The sequence below is a fragment of the Anabrus simplex genome, chromosome 13 (genome assembly GCF_040414725.1).
Source record: "Anabrus simplex isolate iqAnaSimp1 chromosome 13, ASM4041472v1, whole genome shotgun sequence".
Taxonomy (NCBI): Eukaryota; Metazoa; Arthropoda; class Insecta; order Orthoptera; family Tettigoniidae; genus Anabrus; species Anabrus simplex.
This window is the reverse complement of record NC_090277.1, coordinates 104130808-104156055: the sequence shown is the minus strand read 5'-3', so window position 1 is coordinate 104156055 and position 25248 is coordinate 104130808. Positions and strand designations below refer to the sequence as shown.

Below are 25248 nucleotides of genomic sequence, written 5' to 3'. Positions count from 1 at the left end.
TAATGACAAGAGACCCTGAGGAAGACAGCCGAACAGCTGGGTGGACCATTTGCAGCCTATGGTGAAGGAATCTTTTTTCAAAACTACCTTACAGCACCAGATGTGGAGCAAGGAAATCAGGCCAGCAAAAACATGAAACACTGCTGTAATCTGTCAAGGGCAGACTGTTCAGGAAGAGGAGAATGACAAATCCCAGGCCATTTTTCATTTTAAAAACTGAATCAAGGAATATGCTCAAGGAGCAGCCAGCTGTCACATAGTAAAATGAACCACAAAATGAATTCTTTGCATGGCACTTGCATTCTTCCTGCCAGTGCAATTTGTTGCTCTATTGACCAAATTTTTAAAAAATAGATTTCAGTAAGTATTTTCTTGTCATTTCTTCCTCACAGCACTTCACAACATTCTTGGCAATGTCTGCCTCTTCGTTTCATTACCAGCTACCCCTGTTAACTTTCATTTAGAAAAGAACGCGGTACACTTCCAGTTGAATGTTTTCTGTGAACAGAGCATATTATCGTACTCAGCCATTTTCCTTCTGTTCCCAAGGTGGCGTTGGGAACAACTCTGTGTCATTGTCTTCCGTCATGTTAAAATCTCCCATGGGACAAAATTCTGACACCCTTCTTCTCCTTAGTGTTTATCCTGCTTCATCCTGGGGTCTACCCTCAGTGCATCGAACCATAATTTCTTTGGTTGCCCTTGCAGGGTTTAATTCTGATGTTATCTTTGCAACTGAACTACCATCACTGTGGTGCAGTATTTGGCCATACCATCTCAGACGAACATTTTCTCAGGTATTTGAGTCACCTTAAATACCATCAAAGCTGCTTCATTCCCAGAACATGTTTCTTTGAAACAGGCAAATACTCCCATATGGTTGACTGTTCCATGCACCTGGGAGAGTACTGCAATCTGAACTCATTGGTTTTAGGGACATCAACTCCATCAATCTTAATTGAACTATCGTTCTGCTCTTCACACTTCATCTCCCTGAGATTGTCTCAATCTGTACTTATCGTTGTGGGTTTTCCAGCGTTGGATTAACTGTTTTAAGTCTTGCTGAGTTCTGCTGGTAACCATGATATCATCGACATAAACCAAGGGTGTGGAGTCTGCAGTTCTGCGACATTTGTGTTCAGGCACAGGATGAACAGAAGCGGAGACAAAGCTGATCCTTGGGGAACACCAAATTGGATGTTAAATGGTGCAGAGGTTCCTGTGGCACATCGGATAGGACTGGGAACATTACAATGTCGCAATGAATCCTATATGTGCTGTCAAAGGTTTGATGCATATATCACTGTTAATGGAGGGCACTTTTAGCATTTCATGTAAGTAGGAGTTTCATGTGGTATGCTGGTACATTCTGTTCCTGAGTTGTAGAAAATAAGTTCTAACATGGAAATAAAGCATTTTTGGACCCATGTTCATATAACATTTTTTCTTCTTCTATGTGTGAAGAATGTGTGCTGAAAGTTTGGTCATACCTTTTTGTTGCATCCTGTATAGCATTGATAGTTCTTTGTCTGTTATAAGACCACACTGGTTCAGGGTGGGTATACTTAAAAATCTATAACAATTTATAAAATAGTAAACAGAAACCTTATATGGCCTTCCTTTCTATTCCTAGTCCCAGTAAATTGTAACTACAAAAAACAGGTTGTCAGATAAACTGGATGTCCTGAGCGAGTATCCACTGTTTTTTAATATTCTGAGACTCGTGTTGTATCCTTCTTGTCAGTATTAGTGATGCTACTTTTTTTTTCTCTCTCTCTCTTTCTGTCCTATCCACAGATCCTGCTCAACTCTCTGGGTTCAAATAGTAAGAGCTCATACTCTCCCGACAGTTCCACTGTCCCTTCTCCCGTCGGAATGTCCCTGTCACCTCTCTCCCCTCCCATGTCCCCGCCTAAACCACTCCTCCGTTCTAGGCATGACTCGGGAGGCTCGAGGGCAAGGAGGATCGACTCTACCCCACCCAAGGTACTTGCCTTTCATCATATCATGCTACAGTAGAACTATCTAACTCTGCTTTTCTGTTGTCTTGGTGTTGGCACTTCATGAATATCTGGGCTGTTGTTAATTCTTATTGTTATCTACACCCTTATAGTTTGTTCAGCGAGTTGAGAGAATCTTCCTGCCAGTTATTTGAACAGCAGACATGTGCTCTGTCTGTAGATGGGAGCAACTACCCGGTATTTGCTTAGCACAGGCAGTTCGTCACCTGTCAGGGAGTGACATACAATTGTTGTCGAGCACAGGCTCTTTTTAAGCTATATTGTGACTGTTTAGGTATGAAAATTAAGAAAATGCTTCTGAGCATTAAATCTCTTCATCATAAACAAATCATACAATCACTTGAACTGAAATTTGAAGTCATACGAAGAAGTGAAATGCAAGAGAAAAGTACGCGTTCCAGTGTTCCACGGATACCATATCATCTTTAGAGGTCTATCCTGCTGAGGCCCAACGTAGTTCAGGTTGAGCGATATTGATGAAACTTGTTTATACAGGTTGAAATAGGTTAATAAAAAGTGTTATGGAGTAATTTTTTGATATTGATGCCCAAGGGCTTAAATGAGGACTGTCCTTTTAAATGGACATTGGGTCTTCTTTTGGTAAAAATTTTAAGTGAACTTATTTATTTCTCAGTTTGTAATATTCCACTATTTTTTAAATTTCAACAGATATCAACCAGTTCACAGAAAATAAAGGGTAATCAAGAAAATATACAGGCACATAAACATCAAACAACAAAATGTGATACATTTGCCAAAAGTTAAATAAAAATTTGGAAAGAAGGCAATGGAGTCGCTTACATAGTTGCTACAAATACTTGCTATTCCAATGGATATTTAAAAGTAATCAATTGAATGTAAATACTGGCTAAGAAAAAGAACAAATATTACACATGATAATGTGAGGTTTTATGACTTGATTCCTTCAATCTGTCAGCACCTTTCAAGGAACTCTGAGGAACCATTGTTTCCTGTAGTGATGCAGGAGTACTTTTCACACCTCTGGCACATTACTTTTGTTTATCATCTGTTTATTGGGTAAAAATCATACAGTGGCTACTAAATCATCAATGTACAGTGTAAAAGTTTAGGTTATGGCAGAACAACATGTCCTCGTGTCCAATAAAATGGACATACATTTTAATCTGTATTTTCATCAACTTACTGCATTAAAATCCCATAGTGATGACTAAAATACTGAAATATATAGTTATTACTTTAATTGTATGCTAATACACATATTTTAGAACCATTAATTTATTTTTGGTTCCATAAGAACGTAGAACACATACCACACATGATGATGCTCCACGGAACACGTTATTCCTAGTTTGTATCATTTCGTACTTCACATTTTCTTCAACAGATAGCAGCACCATGCTGTCCATTTGGCTGGACACTGGGTCTCAGTGCCATTTAATGAATATTATGAATATTAGAAGGAATACGACGATGTCCAGTCAAATGGACAGGGGGTCTCAGGAGGCTAAGAATAAACTGAAATAAATTGTACACCACTACATGCCACATCACATTCAACCGTGCATGCACTTATAATAATAATAATTGTTGGTTTTTTGCAAGGGATTGTGGAAAATTTTACCTAAGACACTCGTGAAGGGTCCGCACTCCACAAGTGTGTGGGATTCTTACCCACTAAAAACCACACACCCATTTGCCCAAGATATTTGTTTCTACCCCAGAACCGCTCTCGCATTACTGTAGGGTATTGTCGTGCTTTTAGTTATTCAGACTTCTTCCTTCATTCCTCTTTCACTGATGTTCGAAAGCATCCAGATCCCTCTTCGTCTGGCGCAGGATACTTTCCACATATTCTGTCACCCTATCCCAAGATTCCTGATTTCTCAGCATCACAAGCGTAATATTATCTAGCGTCAGTACTTCGAGTTCAGCTTCCACAATACTTCTTTCTGTCAACCAATGATTACACACGAAGAAAGTATGTAGGACGTCATCTATATCACGACAGTAAATGCAGTTTGGACTGCTGGCTATGTTCAGTTTGTGCAAAAATTTACAGAAGTATCCATGCCCTGTTAGAGCTGAGTAATATAGTAATTTACCTCTCCATGAGTCCGTTCAATCCAATCATTTGTACATGGTATTTCTCGCTGTTTCCAGTGCTCCAGTCGACGGCTACTAGCTAACTTCTTTGCGTGTTTCTGTCCGAGTTCTCCTTGAGTACGCCAGATTTCCTGTCGTTCAAAAGCTAGCAAGTCATTAGGCGCTACTCCAGCTATGGTGAGGATTGCAGGTTCGGATACCATACGATATGCACATGCTGTTCGCAACGCTGCTCTTCGTTGTACCGCAGCCATCATTCTCTTGTACTTTCCTATCATCAATGATTCAACCCATACCTCGGAGCCATACAGAAGTACCAATTGGACTGTTGACATCAGAAGTCGTCGTTTGCTGGATCTAGAGCCTTTGATATTGCCAATCAGTCGACTAAGTTCGGTCATATATTTCGCTGCCCTGTCTGTCACCCTCCGGATAAATAATAATAATATTAATAATAATAATAATAATAATAATAATAATAATAATAATAATAATAATAATAATAATAATAATAATAATCAAGATTCGACAATCAACCATTAATCACCAACTGTGGAATAATTTCCCAAGTAGACAAATTCAAATATCTAGGTGAAATTATTCAGCCAGCAGGGTTAAATCAGGAAGCTAACAAAGAAAGAACTGCTAAACTGCAAAGGGCTTACAAAATCACATGGAACAGATACAACAAAAGATGTATATCAAAAAATGCAAAATTACGACACTACAATACAGTCATCAAACCAGAGGCACTTTATGCATCTGAAACACTGATCATTGGCGGCAGGTCACAAATGAAAAGCATTGAGAAACAAGAGAGGAAAATTCTCAGAAAAATCCTAGGACCAACGTTCGAAAATGGAATTTGGATGAAAAAGAAACCACACAAAATTTTTCAATTCACAGAAAAAATCACAGATACCATCAGAAAGAGACGACTAAAATTCTACGGACACCTACACAGAATGGATAACAACAGGCTGACAAAGAAAATTCTAAATCTAGCTCTAACCCTGAAAATCTGCAACAATTGGTTAGCAGAAATTCATGAAGATCTACAAGAAATGGGTATTGAGGACGAAACCATTCAAGATAGAATGAAATTTAGAAGCTTAGTAAACAAACATAAATTTGCAGAGAAACCAAGAAGAAAAAATATAGGCTGGACAGAAACACGCAGAAAGGAACACAGTGAAAAAATGAAGAAATATTGGGAAGAAAAGAAGAAGAAACATTGTGCAAAATAAGTTCAAACGCGCTCCACAGCTGGGCACAACGAATCAAAAAAAAAAAAAAAAAAATAATAATAATAGAAGTATCATTACTGATAAAACTATTACCTGCAATAGACCAGATATAACTTTTGTAGATAAAAAAAAAAGAAAATCTGCGTCATAATTGACATAGCATGCCCTAATACTCACAACCTCCAATCAACAGATACAGAGAAGATTTCCAAATACACAGATCTGGCCACAGAGATAAAAACCATGTGGAAACTCAACAATGTTATCATAATTCCAGTAATGATTGAATGTAATGGTATTATGCCAAAGACACTACACAGGAGCATTGAAGCTCTTAATCTCCACCCTCTCACTTACAGGGAATTACAAAAAGCAGCAATCCTGGCCATTTGCCATATAGTAAGGAAATTTATTGACATGGACCATCCACCATATACAGAGGACTAATGAAAATCATCCACTAATAATTTAGAACATTTATGTATAGTAAATATCTCATAAATATCTGTCAAATTTATTTGTCAACAATGTAAGTATATACCGATATGTATGAAGTATATGTGCGTATGTACTCAATAGTAGTTCTTCCATGTACATTGTACCAAAGAAGCTCATAAACCCAATTATAAAATTGTGAATCATATATAATAAAATATAATAATAATAATAATAATAATAATAATAATAATAATAATAATAGAGAGAGAGAGAGAGATGTTTAGAAAGAAAATGTTAAAAATGGAATGATTCCAAGGTCGGGAGGGAAAGGAAACAGTCTCTATATAATCCGAGGAGAGGAGATGGAGTAATGGAGGAAGAAGAAGAAAAACAAAAACAAAGGATGAAACATTGAAATTGTCATGTGGTCCCTAGAGGACCCTAACAGAGAAAGAATAATAATATAGACAATAATAATGTGAAAATGGTACCTGTAGCTCTCTAACGACATTGATGGCGGTGATGATGGAGTTGCAGTGATTTCTTGACTCGGAGATTACCATTTAAAAAAAAACGCGCGCACACACACACACACACACACACACACACCCACACCCCCTCTCTCCCTCTGACAAAGACAAACTGCTTGTTGAACAATAAAATTGTGACCAGTTTTCTTGTCCACAGGGCGCATTAACTGCTGTGCGTTCAGAGACCGTTCATCCCCCCCCCCCGGAGTCATAAAATATACTCCAAATGCTTGGCGGCAAGATTCTCTTAACTCACCGAGGGACTTTAGAATAGAACCTCATGTAAACAAAGTACAAAATGTAGTCTTCTGCCTCCTCGCTCTGAAGGAATGGCGGTGCTACTTTCCTAACCTTGGGGCACTGTGAATTGTCAGAGCTCATATTTGCTCTTGCTGACTTCTTTGCATGACTGGCATAGTTTTAGAAATAGTCTACTATGTATGTATGTGTTGAGTAGTTCCAGCCTAAAAGCTGTTTTGATCCTCAACAGCTCTGCCATCAGCTGTTGTACATGACCTTCTGTAGGCGTTACGGTAAGAAATACAAATATCGCTGCAAAAATGAAACATTAATAACTTTCTCACCACTTCTTAAACATTTCCCTTCATGATACTTAACATTCTCCGCATGTTCAGCCTCGATGCTTTAACAGTCCCACCTTCTTGCTTCTGGATCTCTTTGGTACAATGCGGTCATGAAAATTCAGTATTCACTGAATTAGCCCACAATGGGCGATTTCTGCTCACTGTACATTTTTACACCTGATAAACTTTGTTATTAGGTATCCACATTGACACTATCTAATTAAAATTGAGAAATTTCCACTGTTCAATGCATATAATTTATTACGTTTTCAAGGATGATACTTGATCATATAGACATGTTTCGTCTCTTATTATGGGACTTCTTCAGTTTAGTAACATACAGTATGACAAGAGACACACTGATTAAAAAATACATGCAATGAATTGATAAAAATTTTGTAAAATAATGTAATGTTCCATTGTTTTCTTCTTTTTTAGCTTTAAATTCTTAAGCAATATACTATGTGTATTTTCCGTGTTGAAAAGTAAAATAAAAAGCAGGGGAAACTCCTCTTGTTTGAAAACTGTAGCTCAATACAGATATTCTGAATTATGTGTATCCATGATATTAGATGTTCTAGGGAGAGGTTCTAACCATTACGGATTGTCTGTAATTATTGTGGATTTCACCTCACATTTACGGCATTACGGCCAAAGGGGAAATTACTACGGAAAAGCTGACATTACTATGAACAAAGTAATTTTTTACCGAATGGAGTATTTCTGCTAGACCCTCCTCGTGTTAAAGCTTGTAAGTTGGCATCGATACTTACTCCATCACCACTTTCTTTTGCTACCTGTAAGCATTGTGAAATTCATTGTGAGTTATGCTCTCGCCTTTTCGACTATAGAACCTTAAGTAACGTTGTATTTGCAGTATTAAGTTTACCTGAAAGTTGATAGGAAGAATGAGACAGAATTCAGGCCTTCCTTAAGCACATCTACACTGGAATCGTTTATGGCTCAGAAGACGAAAATGTCATTAAAAGTGGAGGATGCTTCAAGAAAATCTACTCTGGAAAGTAGCTGCTGGGTGAGAAGCAAGCTATATGGAATGTTTTATCACTGAATTAACAGGTGGTGTGCAGATGTTATTGTTTAAAATGATAAAGAATAGATTGCTGTTGGGAAGGGGAAAGGGCATGGCATTATCGAGAAGGGAGGAGTAAGCTTTTGATTTGACTCAGAAAATTTTCTGCGGGGTGGGGGACGGAGGATGATTACTGATAATCCACTCCAAAGGTTGGTACGTCTGTATAGGAGTTTCCTCGCTTTGATTGTAGGAATGGCGGTGTGCTGCAAGTCTTTCTGTAATCATCATCATCATCATGAATATATCAGGTGACTGGCATCATTGTCAAGATGTGGCATGTTTATGACAAGTTTGATTATTGTTACTATAATATTCATATAAGAACCCAGAAAGCAGTAAATGGATGGAAAATGTTGTACTGCTCATATTTATAATTGACAACAAAAACTCAAGATTTTGTCTTTTTTTTTATATGTATTATATTTCAGTATTTTATTTGTGATATTTTATCAATCATGGTCTTAATGTAATGGCTGAGGATAACCTTACAAACTAATTCCAATGAATGTTGAATGGAAAAAACACAGTTACATCATTTTTGTATATGTATTGAATAGGAAGACCTACTCCATTTAGCACACAGGTGTTGCACTCATTGAAACACGAAACAAACTACGTATCGAGACAAAGTCAGAACCGTTGCAGTTCCCGCAGGCTCTCCTCCCTTCCGCACAGCTGCCGTCTTAGTCACACTCAGTTATCGCTCTGGTTTCAATGATCCATTACATACATATATGAGGAGATACCAAAAAAAAAACTGGAATTTTTTTTAGATACATATTTTCAAATTTTTTACAAAACAACTTTATCCCCTTCAAAATACTCTCTATTATAACATTTGACCCACCGGTGCTTCTACTGTTGGAAACATATTTTGTAGTCATCTTTAGAAATGGCTGACAGCTCCTCCCTCGTTTTTTTCTTGACCTCTTCAATGTTGTCAAATTGGTGTCCTTTCATGCCCCTTTTCATGTGTGGAAATAAGAAAAAGTCGCATGGAGCCAGGTCGGGCGTAGGGCAGTGGAACCATGCCATTTTTAGCCAAAAACTATTGTAACAGAGATGGCTGTGTGTGCAGGTGTGTTGTTGTTGTGGACGAACCAGTCTCCTGTGTGCCACAATCAGTTTTCATTTGACGAACACTGTTGCGCGATTTTCTTAAAACTTCCTAATAAGAGGTTTTCATGTTGTTCACTTAAACTTGCCATCATAGAAAAGAAACAAGAACAAAGCAGCGCTAGCAAAAACAATGACTGTAGATGAACAGAACAAGCCAGGTCGACAACACGAGCGGCACTGGACTGGCAATGGGTTGCACTATACCTGCCTAGCAGCAGAAATGCGTACTACACAAGCTTCGCCCACGGCAATGTTATTCCGGTTATTTTGGGGTACCCTCTCGTATAAGCTTAAAGATGTAACCGTCTTACTAATAAACGGTGTATAACTTTTATACAAGATGTATACACCGTTTATGTGAAATTCGTTACTAATAAACCGTGTTTAAGCCTTCTGTGTATACATCTGTTATAGTTATTTAAATCTATGAATTTCATTTTTGTCCGTATTGAACTGAGAATGGAAGATAGGAAACTTAAAAGGGTCCACCTTTTCAATACAAAAATGTTAGTTTATTTACAACATATATTTACAATTGGAACTAGTTTCGACGCTGTTTGGCGTCATCTTCAGCCAAAATGTGGGAAATAGGCTAGCATGTAGACATTTATATTACACAAGGCGTTACATTACATTAAACAATACACATCTTACGAGGAGATAAAAACAGGGACGAATGTAGAAACAAATGAATCATTGAGAAAGCAAAAGTTATAAATAGTAAACGGTAACCGTCTTACTAATAAAAAGTCCTTATACAGTTGTTTAACTCTTGTTTAGTTATACAGTGAATAAACCCTGTATAAGCGTTTTACATTTTTCTTACTAATAAACGAGGTATACGCATTATATTACTATACAGCACGTATACCCTCGTTCCAAGGCGTAGGAATCTCTTCCTGCAGTTCACTGACGTATTTCGCACGTTCACCGCCTTTATGATCGCTTCTGCTGGTTACCTACGAGCAAAACTTTCCGGAAAGTCGCACAGTAGCATGGCATAACGAAAAGGCAAGTGAGACAGCTGGAAATTGGCTTATTAATGATATCAACATTTCTTCAGCTTGCTTGTGTAATGAACGCCAAAAAAAGAAATGGAAAGGCTTAAGGAAAGATCAATAGCTCATAACTGGGATAGTACGGAAAACGCAAGCAATTGTAATTGAATCGGCGAGTTGAAAAAGGTACACATTCCAAAATCCTTACTTTTCAGGAGAAAGGAAAACCTGTTTTGTAGTTAAACGAAAGGTTTGATCAAAAAGTTTCTATTAGGCATTTATACATCATATTTCTGCGTATTCAACTACAAAGTATAGAAATCATATTACGTATGGTTTTCAAGTTATGCCATTTTTTATCTCGAGGAATATGTCCCATTTTATAGGTACCGGTACTCAAATTTGAGAAAGATGTGTGTAGGGGCAGATAATGTATAATAAACTCGCAATTTCAAAAGTCTATTAAGCAGTAATACATTATTACACAAACATACGCCCAACCATCATTTCTTTTATAACTTAGTTATTCATTATCATTCCATGAGACAGCTGGAAATTGACTTATATTGATATCAACATTTCTTCAGCTTGCTTGTGTAATGAACGCCAAAAAAGAAATGGAAAAGCTAAGATCAAAAGCACCTAACTGGGGTAGTACGGAAAACGTAAGCAATTGTAATTGAATCGGCGAATTGAAAAGGTTACACATTCCAAAATCCTTACTTTTCAGGAGAAAGGAAAAACAGTTTTGTAGCTTAAAAGAAAGGTTTGATCAAAAAAGTTTCTATGATAGGCATTTAAGTTATACATCATATTTCTGGGTATTCAACTACAAAGTATGGAAATCATATTATGTATGGTTTTCAAGTTATACCATTTTTTATCTCGAGGAATAGGTCCCATTTTATAGGTACCGTACTCAAATTTGAGAAAGATCTTTGTAGGGGCAGATAATGTACAATAAACTCGCAATATCAAAAGTCTATTAAGCAGTAACACATTATTACACAAAAATACGCCCAACCATAATTTATTTTATAGTTATTCATTGCCATTCCGTCTCTTTAAAGTGTTTTACTTTACGAAGATGTCTAGCGTCCATAACCTCTGAACGGTGTATGTCTTCCATGTTTAAAATATCGTGAAGATCATCAACGTTATCGTCCATTCTTTCAATGTTAAATGGATAAGTCGAATATTTCACCACGATTACATTACTGTAGACAATAAATACCACGAAAATAAACTGCTCACTCGTTTCTTTTTCCGCTACTCGCTGCTATACAGCGCTTATACAAGGGTCCTGGTCTGTATAAGCAATCCAATGAATAACTATAACAGATGTATACACAGGAGGCTTATACACGGTTTATTAGTAACGAATTTCACATAAACGGTGTATAAACCTTGTATAAAAGTTATACACCGTTTATTAGTAAGACGGTAAATGTATAAATCTTTCTTTCTATGTTTTAGAATGTATGGATATTACTTGACAAAAACCTAATTAGTTTATTACATCTATAGTATATGACAATCTCAACTTAAGTCTTTATCATATAATAGAACAAACAGCCTAGATATTCAAAAGAGTCAGTGTGTTGAGTTTTGTAATGTGATGTGTGCATTGGAACTACTGGTGATAAAAGTGCTGTGGTAATTTGTTTTTCAAGGGAACATTGAAGATGATGTGTGTACAAGTTTTTATTTTGTTGTGATTGTTACTGCTTCATTTAAAGGGCTTTGGAATTCATAGTTGCACTTAGAACATGTGATGCCAGTTTGACTATGATGTGTATGGTTGGTCTTGGTGATGAAATGGGTTTAGAATTGGAAGAGAAGCACAGGCATGGCTTTTATGTTAAGTCCCATCCTGGCATTTGCATGATTTTGAAATAGATAAAACCATAGAGAAGTTCACTGATTGACAAATAAAGAAACGCACCCAGGGAAAAATGTTGGATTGTTACAAAACGGCCCTTGCAGGCTGGTTGGGCATGTTTGTAAGCGATTATAGTTGTTGTTGAACTGGACTCTGTCCTACCACCAGAGTACATCAAAGGTTACAAAGATGTTACGAGCCTGTATTTGACCTGTTGTGGAGGGATCGTCAACTGTTGTAGATGCCTCTGTGATATACATGGAGCTTATTTGCCCTGGTGATTTGGTAACTTCTTTGCTTCTGATGTGAGATAATGAGCCATCTAGGAAAAGTCATAGTCCATTGCCCAGGGTCACCTGTATGTACAATTTCAAAGATTACATCTCATCAGCTAGAATGTCATCCCTGCCCTGTCACATGTATGGAAAAAAAGCTCCTTGAGGCAACAAGGAATGCACTTCTTGTTGCTAAATTCTGGTGCACCACAATATCAACCTTTGTGCACAGTTTATTTTCTCAGCTTTTATATAAATTTTTTGTACATCTTTATATATAATTCTCTTTCTGACACAGGACATATACGAGGGTAGAGTCATAAGTCATGGCAACTATTTTTTTTCTCGCGAACAGGAGACAATGTATAATATAACTATTTACAATAGTTTATTTAAATCCGCCTTGATCAATACACTCATTAAATGAAAGAAACATTATTAATTAAACCATACATGTTTCGGGAAATCTCAACCATTCCCTTCATCAGTGGTTAGATCAAAGAATAACACAATATGACACAATCTTTTGTTTTACAATTTGAAGGAGTATTGTGTCCCAATACATCATATCAAAGAGTAAAGAGAACTTATGAAATATTATAAAAATGATCAATACATACAATTTTGGTTGAACTGAATGAGAACATTACACACATTTAGGATCTTCAAGTTTTTCTTCTTTTCTTCTTCTTTTTGTTCCTTAAATGATTATATGCTAGCCTAAACAGTGGGTTATCTTTTGTACTTTTCTCATTTAAACTTGATTCAGAATTACATTTTTGTGTAAGGTAAATTTCTAAATTTTCCAAAACATTAATCAGTTTTCCCTTTTTGGTTGAATGTAATAATTTCATGTCATTGGAAATGTCTGTAAATTTATGATTCATTTCAATCATATGTTCTCCCATTGCCGAATATCTTTTATGTTTGACCGCATTAACGTGTTCTTTGTACCTTATAGCCAAACTTCTTCCAGACTGTCCTATGTATCGTTGTTTGCATGTTTGGCATGTTAATTTGTAAATTCCTGATTTATTAAATATACATTTATTCTCTATTTTATCAGAATTGAAAATTATCTTATTAGTATTATTATCCGTTTTGTATGTGACATTGATGTTCTTTTTCCTGAAAATTTTAGCCAGTTGATAAGAGTGCTTATTTCGAAAAGTTAGAACTACGAATTTCTTTTTCTCTTTTCGCTCTTTAATTAAAGTTGTTTTAGGTTCATTTTTCACTTTATTTATCATTCTATTAATAAATCTGTTGGAATATCCATTGCTACGAGCGATTTGATGGATTATATTTATCTCTCTATTATGATTCTTCTTATGTTCATAGCTCTATTAATTAAACTGTAAAATGTTGCCTTTTTATGTTGACCTGGATGATTGGAGTCATTTCTGATAATAGTATCTGTTTGAGTAGCTTTTCTGAAAATTTGAAAATAAAAATGACCAGAATTTCTAGTAACTGTCAAATCTAAATAATTTAAAGTCCTATCATTTTCAGATTCCATCGTAAAATGCACTTGTCTGTCCAAAGTATTTAAATACTGTAATATACCATCAGGTTTAACCTTTCGTTCATCGATAATAACAAATATATCATCGACGTATCTCAACCATGTAATCAATCCATCTATTTTATCCACTATTTTATTATATTCCATGTAATCCTTGAATATGTTAGCTAAAATACCTGAGGCCGGCGAACCCATTGCTAGGCCTTTAGACTGTTTGTAAATTTTGTTGTCAAAAACAAAATAGTTATTTTCCAAAGTAAACTGTAGTAAAGTTAAAAATTCTTCAATTTCCACCTTGCTTAATTTGCTGTGTTGCATTAAATTCTTTCTTACTATTTTTATAGTATCTACAATAGGAATGTTAGAGTACATATCTTTGATATCCAAACTATGTATCGTGTAGTAGTCTGTTAGCTCAAGGTTTTTAATTCTGTTACAAAAGTCAATAGTATTAATTAGGTGCGTCTGGCTATAAAACTTATAGTGTTCTTTTAAAAATATTTGTATGAATTTGGCTGTCTTATATACTGGACTATTTCTGAAATTAACTGTTGGTCTAATAGGAATTTCTTGTTTATGAATTTTCGGTAGTGCCTTTAAAGTAGGTATTTCTGGGTTCATGTTAATTAAACAGTTAGTATCTTTGGAGTCTAATAAAAAATTTATGTTATTGAGAATTTGTTAAAGTTTTTTCTGCATAGAAGACGTGGGATCTTTTTTAATCAATTCAAAATTATTGCTAGTTAGAAAATTCTTAGTCTTTTCAATATAATCCTGTCTTCCTATCAGTACAATAGTATTACCTTTATCAGCTTTTGTCACAACAATATTATTATTATCTATCTTATTCTTCAATAATTTGATATTCTTATTCAACTCCTCATGGTTCTCTACCGTATGTTCTATCATATTGGATAATGTTCTACTAACTTTGTATCTAAGAGGAACTTGTTCATCAACTGGTAGGTTAGCTATGGCCACTTCAGTTTCAGCTATTAATTTAGCAAGATATTTTCTATTACTATAATTCTCCTTTTCCCAATTGAATTTAGGCCCCTTACTTAAAAAGTTAATTTCATTACTATCAAATTGAACTTGAGTTAGATTTCTAAGAGGTTCAAAAAACTTGTGTTCATTATCACTCAGAATACTTACTTTCTTATTACATTTAAAGTGTTTTACTTCATTATCAAGTAATGTTTGGAACTTCTTATCCAATATCACTTGCTTCTTGCTCAAAATATTATACATTGAATTTTCTATGTTCTTCTGTAACCAGTCCCATTCTATATTTGATGCTGTTTTGGTTATCCTTAGATGTAACTCATATTAAGTTTGGATTTTTTAAGGAATAGAAACTTAATTTCATAGCTAACCTACCAGTTGATGAACAAGTTCCTCTTAGATATGTAGTAGAACATTATCCAATATGATAGAACATACGGAAGAGAACCATGAGGAGTTGAATAAGAATATCAAATTATTGAAGAATAAGATAGATAATAATAATATTGTTGTGACAAAAGCTGATAAAGGTAATACTATTGTACTGATAGGAAGACAGGATTATATTGAAAAGACTAAGAATTTTCTAACTAGCAATAATTTTGAATTGATTAAAAAAGATCCCACGTCTTCTATGCAGAAAAAACTTTAACAAATTCTCAATAACATAAATTTTTTATTAGACTCCAAAGATACTAACTGTTTAATTAACATGAACCCAGAAATACCTACTTTAAAGGCACTACCGAAAATTCATAAACAAGAAATTCCTATTAGACCAACAGTTAATTTCAGAAATAGTCCAGTATATAAGACGGCCAAATTCATACAAATATTTTTAAAAGAACACTATAAGTTTTATAGCCAGACGCACCTAATTAATACTATTGACTTTTGTAACAGAATTAAAAACCTTGAGCTAACAGACTACTACACGATACATAGTTTGGATATCAAAGATATGTACTCTAACATTCCTATTGTAGATACTATAAAAATAGTAAGAAAGAATTTAATGCAACACAGCAAATTAAGCAAGGTGGAAATTGAAGAATTTTTAACTTTACTAGAGTTTACTTTGGAAAATAACTATTTTTGTTTTTGACAACAAAATTTACAAACAGTCTAAAGGCCTAGCAATGGGTTCGCCGGCTTCAGGTATTTTAGCTAACATATTCATGGATTACATGGAATATAATAAAATAGTGGATAAAATAGATGGATTGATTACATGGTTGAGATACGTCGATGATATATTTGTTATTATCGATGAACGAAAGGTTAAACCTGATGGTATATTACAGTATTTAAATACTTTGGACAGACAAGTGCATTTTACGATGGAATCTAAAAATGATAGGACTTTAAATTATTTAGATTTGACAGTTACTAGAAATTCTGGTCATTTTTATTTTCAAAATTTCAGAAAAGCTACTCAAACAGATACTATTATCAGAAATGACTCCAATCATCCAGGTCAACATAAAAAGGCAACATTTTACAGTTTAATTAATAGAGCTATGAACATAAGAAGAATCATAATAGAGAGATAAATATAATCCATCAAATCGCTCGTAGCAATGGATATTCCAACAGATTTATTAATAGTATGATAAATAAAGTGAAAAATGAACCTAAAACAACTTTAATTAAAGAGCGAAAAGAGAAAAAGAAATTCGTAGTTCTAACTTTTCGAAATAAGCACTCTTATCAACTGGCTAAAATTTTCAGGAAAAAGAACATCAATGTCACATACAAAACGGATAATAATACTAATAAGATAATTTTCAATTCTGATAAAATAGAGAATAAATGTATATTTAATAAATCAGGAATTTACAAATTAACATGCCAAACATGTAAACAACGATACATAGGATAGTCCAGAAGAAGTTTGGCTATAAGGTACAAAGAACACGTTAATGCGGTCAAACATAAAAGATATTCGGCAATGGGAGAACATATGGTTGAAATGAATCATAAATTTACAGACATTTCCAATGACATGAAATTATTACATTCAACCAAAAAGGGAAAACTGATTAATGTTTTGGAAAATTTAGAAATTTACCTTACACAAAAATGTAATTCTGAATCAAGTTTAAATGAGAAAAGTACAAAAGATAACCCACTGTTTAGGCTAGCATATGATCATTTAAGGAACAAAAAGAAGAAGAAAAGAAGAAAAACTTGAAGATCCTAAATGTGTGTAATGTTCTCATTCAGTTCAACCAAAATTGTATGTATTGATCATTTTTATAATATTTCATAAGTTCTCTTTACTCTTTGATATGATGTATTGGGACACAATACTCCTTCAAATTGTGAAACAAAAGATTGTGTCCTATTGTGTTATTCTTTGATCTAACCACTGATGAAGGGAATGGTTGAGATTTCCCAAAACATGTATGGTTTAATTAATAATGTTTCTTTCATTTAATGAGTGTATTGATCAAGGCGGATTTAAATAAACTATTATAGTTATATTATACATTCAGACCAGTCAATACGGACCAAACACAATATTAACCTATCATGGTTAAGTTTATCAACAACAGGAGACAATGCGGATAATCTAAGATATGCATTTGGAAACATAGGGCATGTACTCATGCATAAGGCCTGAAGACAAATTTTGACTTCAAGAGATTCTCATAGGACTAAGCTCGATAGCTGCAGTCGCTTAAGTGCGGCCAGTATCCAGTAATCGGGAGATAGTGGGTTCGAATCCCACAGTCGGCAGCCCTAAAGATGGTTTTCCATGGTTTCCCATTTTCACACCAAGCAAATGCTGGGGCTGTACCTTAATTAAGGCCATGGACGCTTCCTTCCCATTCTTAGCCCCTTCCTATCCCATCGTCGCCATAAGACCTATCTGTGTCGGTGCGACGTAAAGCAACTTGCAAAAAAAATTCTTGTAGGAAAGTGACAGAACACAGGCCGTTGGTAAACATTGCTTTATTATGGTATAGACAGCAAATACACAAGACTATGTACAAAGGACAGGTCTCCACCGGTTACAGACCTTCAAAATAATCACCCAAGGTTTCCACTCTGTGTACATCTTTGTCCATGGACACTGGATGGCCTAGGCAAGGCAAATTGGCAGTTGATACCCTACCCCGTTTGAACGTTCCACCCATCTCGCCAATGTTCTATAGGGCATGGCATGCACACCTAATGCTTCCTGCAGCTCTGCATGGCATCGGTGTGCATTTCTGCCGTGGAGAACTGATATTTTAATATACGATCGTTGCTCCTGCTTGTTGACTTCCATTTTGTGACGCTCTCGCTCACACACTGAACTTGAGGGCATGCTTAGACGCACACTGTTGTTTACATACACCATCTAGTTGCATCATACGCAAGTACATACCATATGTTTCCAAATGCATATTTTAGATTTTCCATGTTATCTCCTGTTCGCGAGAAAAAAAAATAGTTATGACTCGACCTACGTATAAATAAATAAAATAAATAAATAAATAAATAAATAAATAAATAAGGAAGTAAATAAGTAAATTAAATAAATAAATAAATAAATAAATAAGTAAATGAATAAATAAATAAATAAATAGGACTAGGAGAGGAGGCATATTATTGGACTGCAAGAAGCTCGATGGTTATATCAATGAGTTGGGAGTCATCTAGGCCATTAGACCAAGTTGTGAGGTAGTGTTGGGAGCAGTGGACATGAGGATGACTAAGACATCAGATGATCCCAGCAATACACTGCAAAGAGAGAGAACTTTTACTTCTGCTGGCAGTCACAAGCAGCTGTCTGTGTGTTGTCCAGCATCCAGGCACAGAAGGTACCTAGTTTAGAAATGCTTCTCTGCATGGACCATTTCCAAATGGAAATCTGGTGTTACAGCACCCATTACATGCCCTGCCATTGACGGCTGATGATGACCTGGACTAAGGTCGAAACCGGTCCCATTTAAATAGGAATGTGATTACTGCATTTCTTTCTTTCAAGTATTGAATAGGTTGAACCTCCTTTTCAAATATTTAATTTTTAACACAATAATTTCAATACGGAGCAATGAAATTTTTATCTTCAAAATTAACCTGCCATTGACACTCGCCCATCATTGTCATTTGCAACGGTAGTGTAATCAAGAAACTGGGAATGCTCTGGACTATAACCACATTTTCTATAGTAATGAGCACAGGTTCTCTCTGGCAGATGTTCCAAGTATGGCATTCTTTAGATGGACACTTCAATCCTGCCTTTGTTATGGAGCAACACACTGCCCCAACTTGCCGTGTGATGATCTTGGGAGCCATCACATATGACAGCTGATCTTGCGTGATTCAAGGGACACAGCTCAGCAGGACATTCTGCGGTCATATGTGTTGTCGCTCATGTCAGGGTTTCCATCAGCAATTTCCCAGCAGGGTAATGCTCAACCCCACAGGAATGCCTCTGCCATTTGCCACACTTCTTTGGCCTACCTGGTTGCGAGAGCATTTTTTGAATGATTTGAAATGTCAAGCTTATTGACTGATTTCTAAACCCATAATGAAAATGCTTAGTTCTTTCTTTCTTTCTTTCTTTCTTTCTGATTTTTTTACTTTTTTATTTTTTATTTTTATGAACTTTGGACTGTTGTTAATGTAAATGATTACTGTTTCAGGAACACAGGAGAGAGTGCCATACTAAAGCAGAACACAAAAGAAGGTGCAATATTAAGAATGGCTTTGATATGTTACACTCGTTAATTCCTCAGCTGCATCAGAACCCAACTGCCAAGGTGAGTCGTATGTTGATCGCACCTCACTGATGGGACAGATCCTGTCTTGGTATGATGTGGTTCAGTCTGTAATTATGTCAGTTTATTGCGTGTGTTATATGATAATCAGGAGCAGTGTTGCCAACAGTAATATCATTCTGTTACCTGTAGTGCAGTTTATTTGTTGGAGACCGGGCGAGTTGGCCGTGCGCATAGAGGCATGCGGCTGTGAGCTTGCATCCGGGAGATAGTAGGTTCGAATCCCACTATCGGCAGCCCTGAAGATGGCTTTCCGTGGTTTCCCATTTTCACACCAGGCAAATGCTGGGGCTGTACCTTAATTAAGGCCACGGCCGATTCCTTCCAACTCCTAGGCCTTTCCTATCCCATCATCGCCATAAGACCTATCTGTGTCGGTGCGATGTAAAGCCCCTAGCCAGAAAAAAATTTGTTGGAGAGGAGGCTGGGTAAGAACTATAAAATATGGTAAATGTAGTGGACTGCTTGTTTGTCACTTTTTATGTCTTTATTTTGTCCCAGCAAGAGCTACCATACTCATAAGGTAAGACATAAGTTTCCATGTCTCAACGGTGGAAATGCTACGAACCATAATTTAAAAAAAAAGAGTTCGAGATAAGAAAAACATTAATTTTTTTTAAAGAGGAGGAAGTAAGGAAATTTGTGCTATATTGTATTCATAAATGGCACGCTAATTAATTTAAATATATACATTAAATAGAACAAATTAGAACTACACCATCTACAATAAAATAGAAATAAATAAATTAATTAAATTACTAGTTTATCAACCAAGAAAAAATAATTAAAGTTTAAACCTTGTTATCACAACCTTTGAATTAAATATCATAACCTCTCAAGTATGAAAAGATCATTGACAATATCAAAACTAAAATGTCATTATAATTAAAATATAATAATATTATTAAAGTTGAGAATTTAATGTACTTCACATTAATTAATGTCTTGAAAGAAAAACAAACTTAATAAGTTACATCAGGCTGGCACCAAGACAAATACAGTGAGACGCTGCAGCGCTTCTAATGCAACTAGCTTGTAACAATACACAAGGCAGTTATCAGATACTCATGGAATTTTAATTGGTTGAGATTGATGATAAGATAAGAGATACAATAGATCAGTTACATCATTGACCAATCAGAAAAGCTTAAGATGAAATTAAATAATGGTTACTTAACATCATCATCATCATCATCATCATCATCATTTCCCTTTATCCAGCTGTAGCCGGGTAGGGGCAAATATGGTTCCTCTCCACTTTCTTCGGTCTTTCCACCACTCCTCCTCCAACACTGTGTCCCAGTCCAGGTTTCTTTCTATAATGCTACGTTGGATGGTATCCTTCCATCTCAATCGAGGTCGTCCACGGCCTCTCCTTCCTTGGATTTGCATTTCCATCACCTTTTTTGGCATTCTTTCGTCGCTCATTCGCTTTATGTGCCCAAACCATCTTAGTCGGCTCTTCTCTATTCTATCATTCATTTTTTCCACTCCAATTTCTTCCCGGATTTTCTCATTCCTTATTTTGTCTCGTCTACTCTTCTGTATCATACTCCTCAAGAATTTCATTTCGGCTGCCTGTATTCGACTCTCATCCTTACCTTGTTTAAAGAAGAAGGTTACTTAACAATGAAAATATATTAGTTTATACATTTTAAAAATATGTATATTATACTCCACACGGCTTTACTTCTAAATTAACGTTTCGCAAAACACATGAGCATCGCCGTTTCTCTGTTGCCAGCGTGCTATCCTCCGCGAGAACAGCTGATGCTATATGACTGCGGTAAACGGCCTTGTAGAATGTAATACCGTTCTCTAATGAATGTGGATTGAAAACAAATTCACAAAACTATACTTACTAACAACACCCGACACTAAAAAGAGAATACATTATTAAGAATAAAAGAGAATAAGGAAATAACACATCACTCACCGTTAATTGCTGGCACAGAAAGAAGGTTATGGCCTACAAAGGGAACATTCTACTGATCTCAAAGTCACTGGAACCCTCCAACAATGAATCACTGCTGTCACTATCACCAGCTCCCAAATATATTATTAAACTTGCGATGCAGTTCTCCACTACACCTTCATTTTCCCACACCTCACGTATTATTGTTTGTACATGGTGCACACCTTTCATCCAGTCATCGACACTGACTTTCACCACGGTTTTGGGTAACACATTTTCCACCTAGGGAACAGTAAACTGCTTAGTACACTAACCAATACACAGACGTAAATAAAACTACAGCTATATTTTTATACACTGAACTATTAAACCTGTATTGTACTAACTAATGCTATTAAAACTGAAAACTACGCTATACTGTACTATACCAGAGAGATAGACAAAAAATTAAAAATTAAAAGAAAATTACTGAAGAAAAATGCAAAAGATTGCGAACCGTACCGAATACCATACACGCTGAGCAAGATAGGTTAACCACGTGGCTTAGAGTTGGCAACTATGTTTCCAGATCGCACTCTGCCGATGTAAGTTGATATGAATGGCAGGTTGGGATTGGTTGGATGTATATGTTTCAGCGCATAACCACCGGACAGAGCCAAAATTGGCCAAAACATCAATTTAGAAGTAAAGCAGTGTGGGCTATAATAATAATAATAATAATAATAATAATAATAATAGTAACAACAACAACAGCAACAACAAACAGGTGCATCCTATTTCGTAAGTAAACTTTTCATCAGAGCACATTTCACTTCAAAAGAAATAATTTTACAATTTTAATAGTTTGTTATTCCAAATATGAAGTTCAATTTCCATTAATGGTTACCTTAATAAGAAACTTTTATGTCAACATTTCAAATAAGCAGATTTGTTACACTGATGGTCTTTATCGAGGTTTGTTGATATTTCAGTTCATGTCTGCACTGGCAGTTTTTACCTACTTTTGGTTCTTACATAATTACCGTATTATAAAAGCCTTTGAACAATATTATTAACTTGGTAACTGCCCACAGGGAAATTCCCTACACTGATACACACCTATATGAAAATAAATACGGGATATGTCTGGTGCTAAAAGAATAAGCACCCACTTGAAAAGTGACATCACACAGCATCACAAACTACACTTTCAGTTTTAAAATAGAAAATTTGACCACAAAGGATCTCCAAAAGAGAACTACACCACCTTATATGGTGTAGATTTCGTTAGTCTATCCACTGTCCAAGTTCATGGCAACAGTACCGAAGCCGATAAAAGCCATAGTAGGCGAGTAACTTCCCTTACAGACAAACATGTCTGCTGTCTCAGTAACCAACTGTCTACTCCCAAGAGGCAGAGAGAGCTCCTTCTTCAGTCGGCAATATGCAAGACTTGCTCCAAGATGGCTAGCACGTAGGCTCAGCTGGACATTTTTTACTGTATATAAGAGGTTTGGATACTTGGAATGCGCAAGGCACAGAATGACTTAATTTAAATAGTCCTTGATTCACTCTAATTGATATGCTCTGCTGCAACTTAAGATCAATCCAGGGTATGGTTAATGTGTTCAGTCACTTTGACCGTTTCCCTCCAATGGAGCACCTTCTGGCACATGACGAACGTGGCATTGTGTCACTCAAGGTTAGGCTTCTCCCATGCTGCCAATACCAAATGCCTGCATGGAACGGCAGTAAAATAATTCCGGTTATTTTTTTATATGCCTTCATAGAAACAAAAGCATTGGGGCACCTTTTTCTTCCCCTTGCCACTTTACTACATAGACTTGCAGGGCTCGGTGTCACTGTAATCTTTTTGTCTGCTTCTAGCTTAGTAAAGCAGCCATGCTCCAGAAGGGTGCAGAGTACATCCAGCAGCTGAGGGCGGAGCGTGACCAGTTACGGGACGAAATGCATAGCTTGAAGCAGGAGATCGAGTGCCTCAACGCTTCCATCAGGTAGGTGGCTTCAGCTCGTTACCTCTAACTAAATCATTACCTTAATCCCTTTACTGCATTTACAATGGAAAAGTTCAATATATGAGGGTGTCGTGATTCCTTATACTTCGGGGTTATAATTAAACTGTGTTCAGAGTGGTACTGTGGTGATCATAGAAGCCTGAATCTTCGTAGACATGCAAATTAACTTATTGGCATATACCAATAGCTCCTAGCCATGGAATTGTTCGCTGGACATAACATAGCTTGACGGCTCGCATTCTTTCATCACTCATTCACTTTATGTGCCTAAACCATCTTAGTCGGATCTTCTCTATTCTATCATTAATTTTTTCCACTCCAATTTCTTCCCGGACTTTCTCTTCCTTATTTTGTCTCTTCTACTCTTCTGTATCATACTCCTTAAGGACTTCATTTCGGCTGCCTGTATTCGACTCTCATCCTTCTTCGTCATTGTCCAAGTTTCTGCTCTGTAAGTTGTTATGGGTACGTAATATATCTTGTACAGAGTTTCCTTTGCTTCCATTGGTACATCTTTGTCCCGTAACATGTTTCTTACATTATGATGGAAACAGCTTCCAGCTTGAATCCTCTTACTAATCTGAGCATCCAGTCGAGCATTCTCCATTAATTCACTCCCCAGGTATTTGAACGTCTCCACTACTTCCAGGGGCTTGTCTGCAAGTCTAATCTTACCTTTCCCTTCTTTCTTCCCTCTAGTCATAACAAGAGTTTTACTCTTTTCTGCACTTATTTTCAATCCACATTCTTCGATCTTCCCGTTCACCACATCCAACTGTTCTTGAACCTTCATGACCTCTTCTCCCCAAATCACAATATCATCTGCAAATAACATCATGTTCATTTCTCTTCCTCCATATGCTGCTTTTGCTGTTCTCATGATGTCATCCATTACTATTGTAAACAGGATTGGCGATAGAACACTTCCCTGTCTCAGCCCACTAGTGATTTTGAACCAACTAGTCCTGCCAACTTGTGTTTGCACGCAACTACAACATTCCTTGTACATTGCCATGATAATTATTTTATTAATCCCTGTCCAAATCCTTTTTTGCACCAGACTGTCCCAAACTTTAGTCCTGGGGACATTGTCACATACCTTTTCAATGTCAATGAATGTCATCACCATATCATTTCCATACTCCCATTGCTTGTCCATTAGTTGTCTCATAATGAAAATGGGCTCTATTGTTGACCTTCCACTTCTGAAACCAAACTGATTTTCCTGTATCTGATTTTCAACCCTCAACCTTATCCTACTTTCCAGTATCCTCTCCATTATCTTAGCAACATGGGATATCAGAGTAATGCCCCTGTAGTTCTTTAATACTTTCTTATCACCTTTCTTGAAAATTGGGATGATTATTCCTTTTTACCAATCCTCAGGGACCTCCTTATTCTCCCAGACAATCCTGAGAACTCGATATGTCTACTGTAGGCCTACAGCTCCAGCTGCCTTTATTATCTCCACTGAAATTTCATCTATTCTGGCAGTTTTTCCATTCTTCATCTTTCCTACTGCCATTTCAATTTCATTAATTGTCATTTCTTTATCCATTTCTTCATCAGTTAATTGCCTTTCTTGGTCGTCCATTGAATGACTGTCATTAGTTCTCATGTTCAGCAAATTCTGGAAATACTCTCTCCATCTATTTCTTATTTCTTATAACTGGTATTATTCAGATGTAAATAATTTAGGCAACCCTTCTTTTTCTTAATCTTGAGACACCATTTATTCCTT

At 36.1% G+C, this 25248-nt stretch overlaps 1 protein-coding gene across 1 annotated transcript in view; it reads left to right on the top strand.

The window, feature by feature from the left end:
* The window catches only part of Mondo (MLX interacting protein mondo), a 451046-nt gene that overhangs the window by 411975 nt on the left and 13823 nt on the right, over positions 1–25248 (top strand). The window contains exons 12-13 of the mRNA XM_068230074.1: positions 19443–19559; positions 23359–23486. Coding sequence (XP_068086175.1) covers positions 19443–19559; positions 23359–23486 — 245 coding nt within the window. The remainder of the gene's footprint in view (positions 1–19442; positions 19560–23358; positions 23487–25248) is intronic.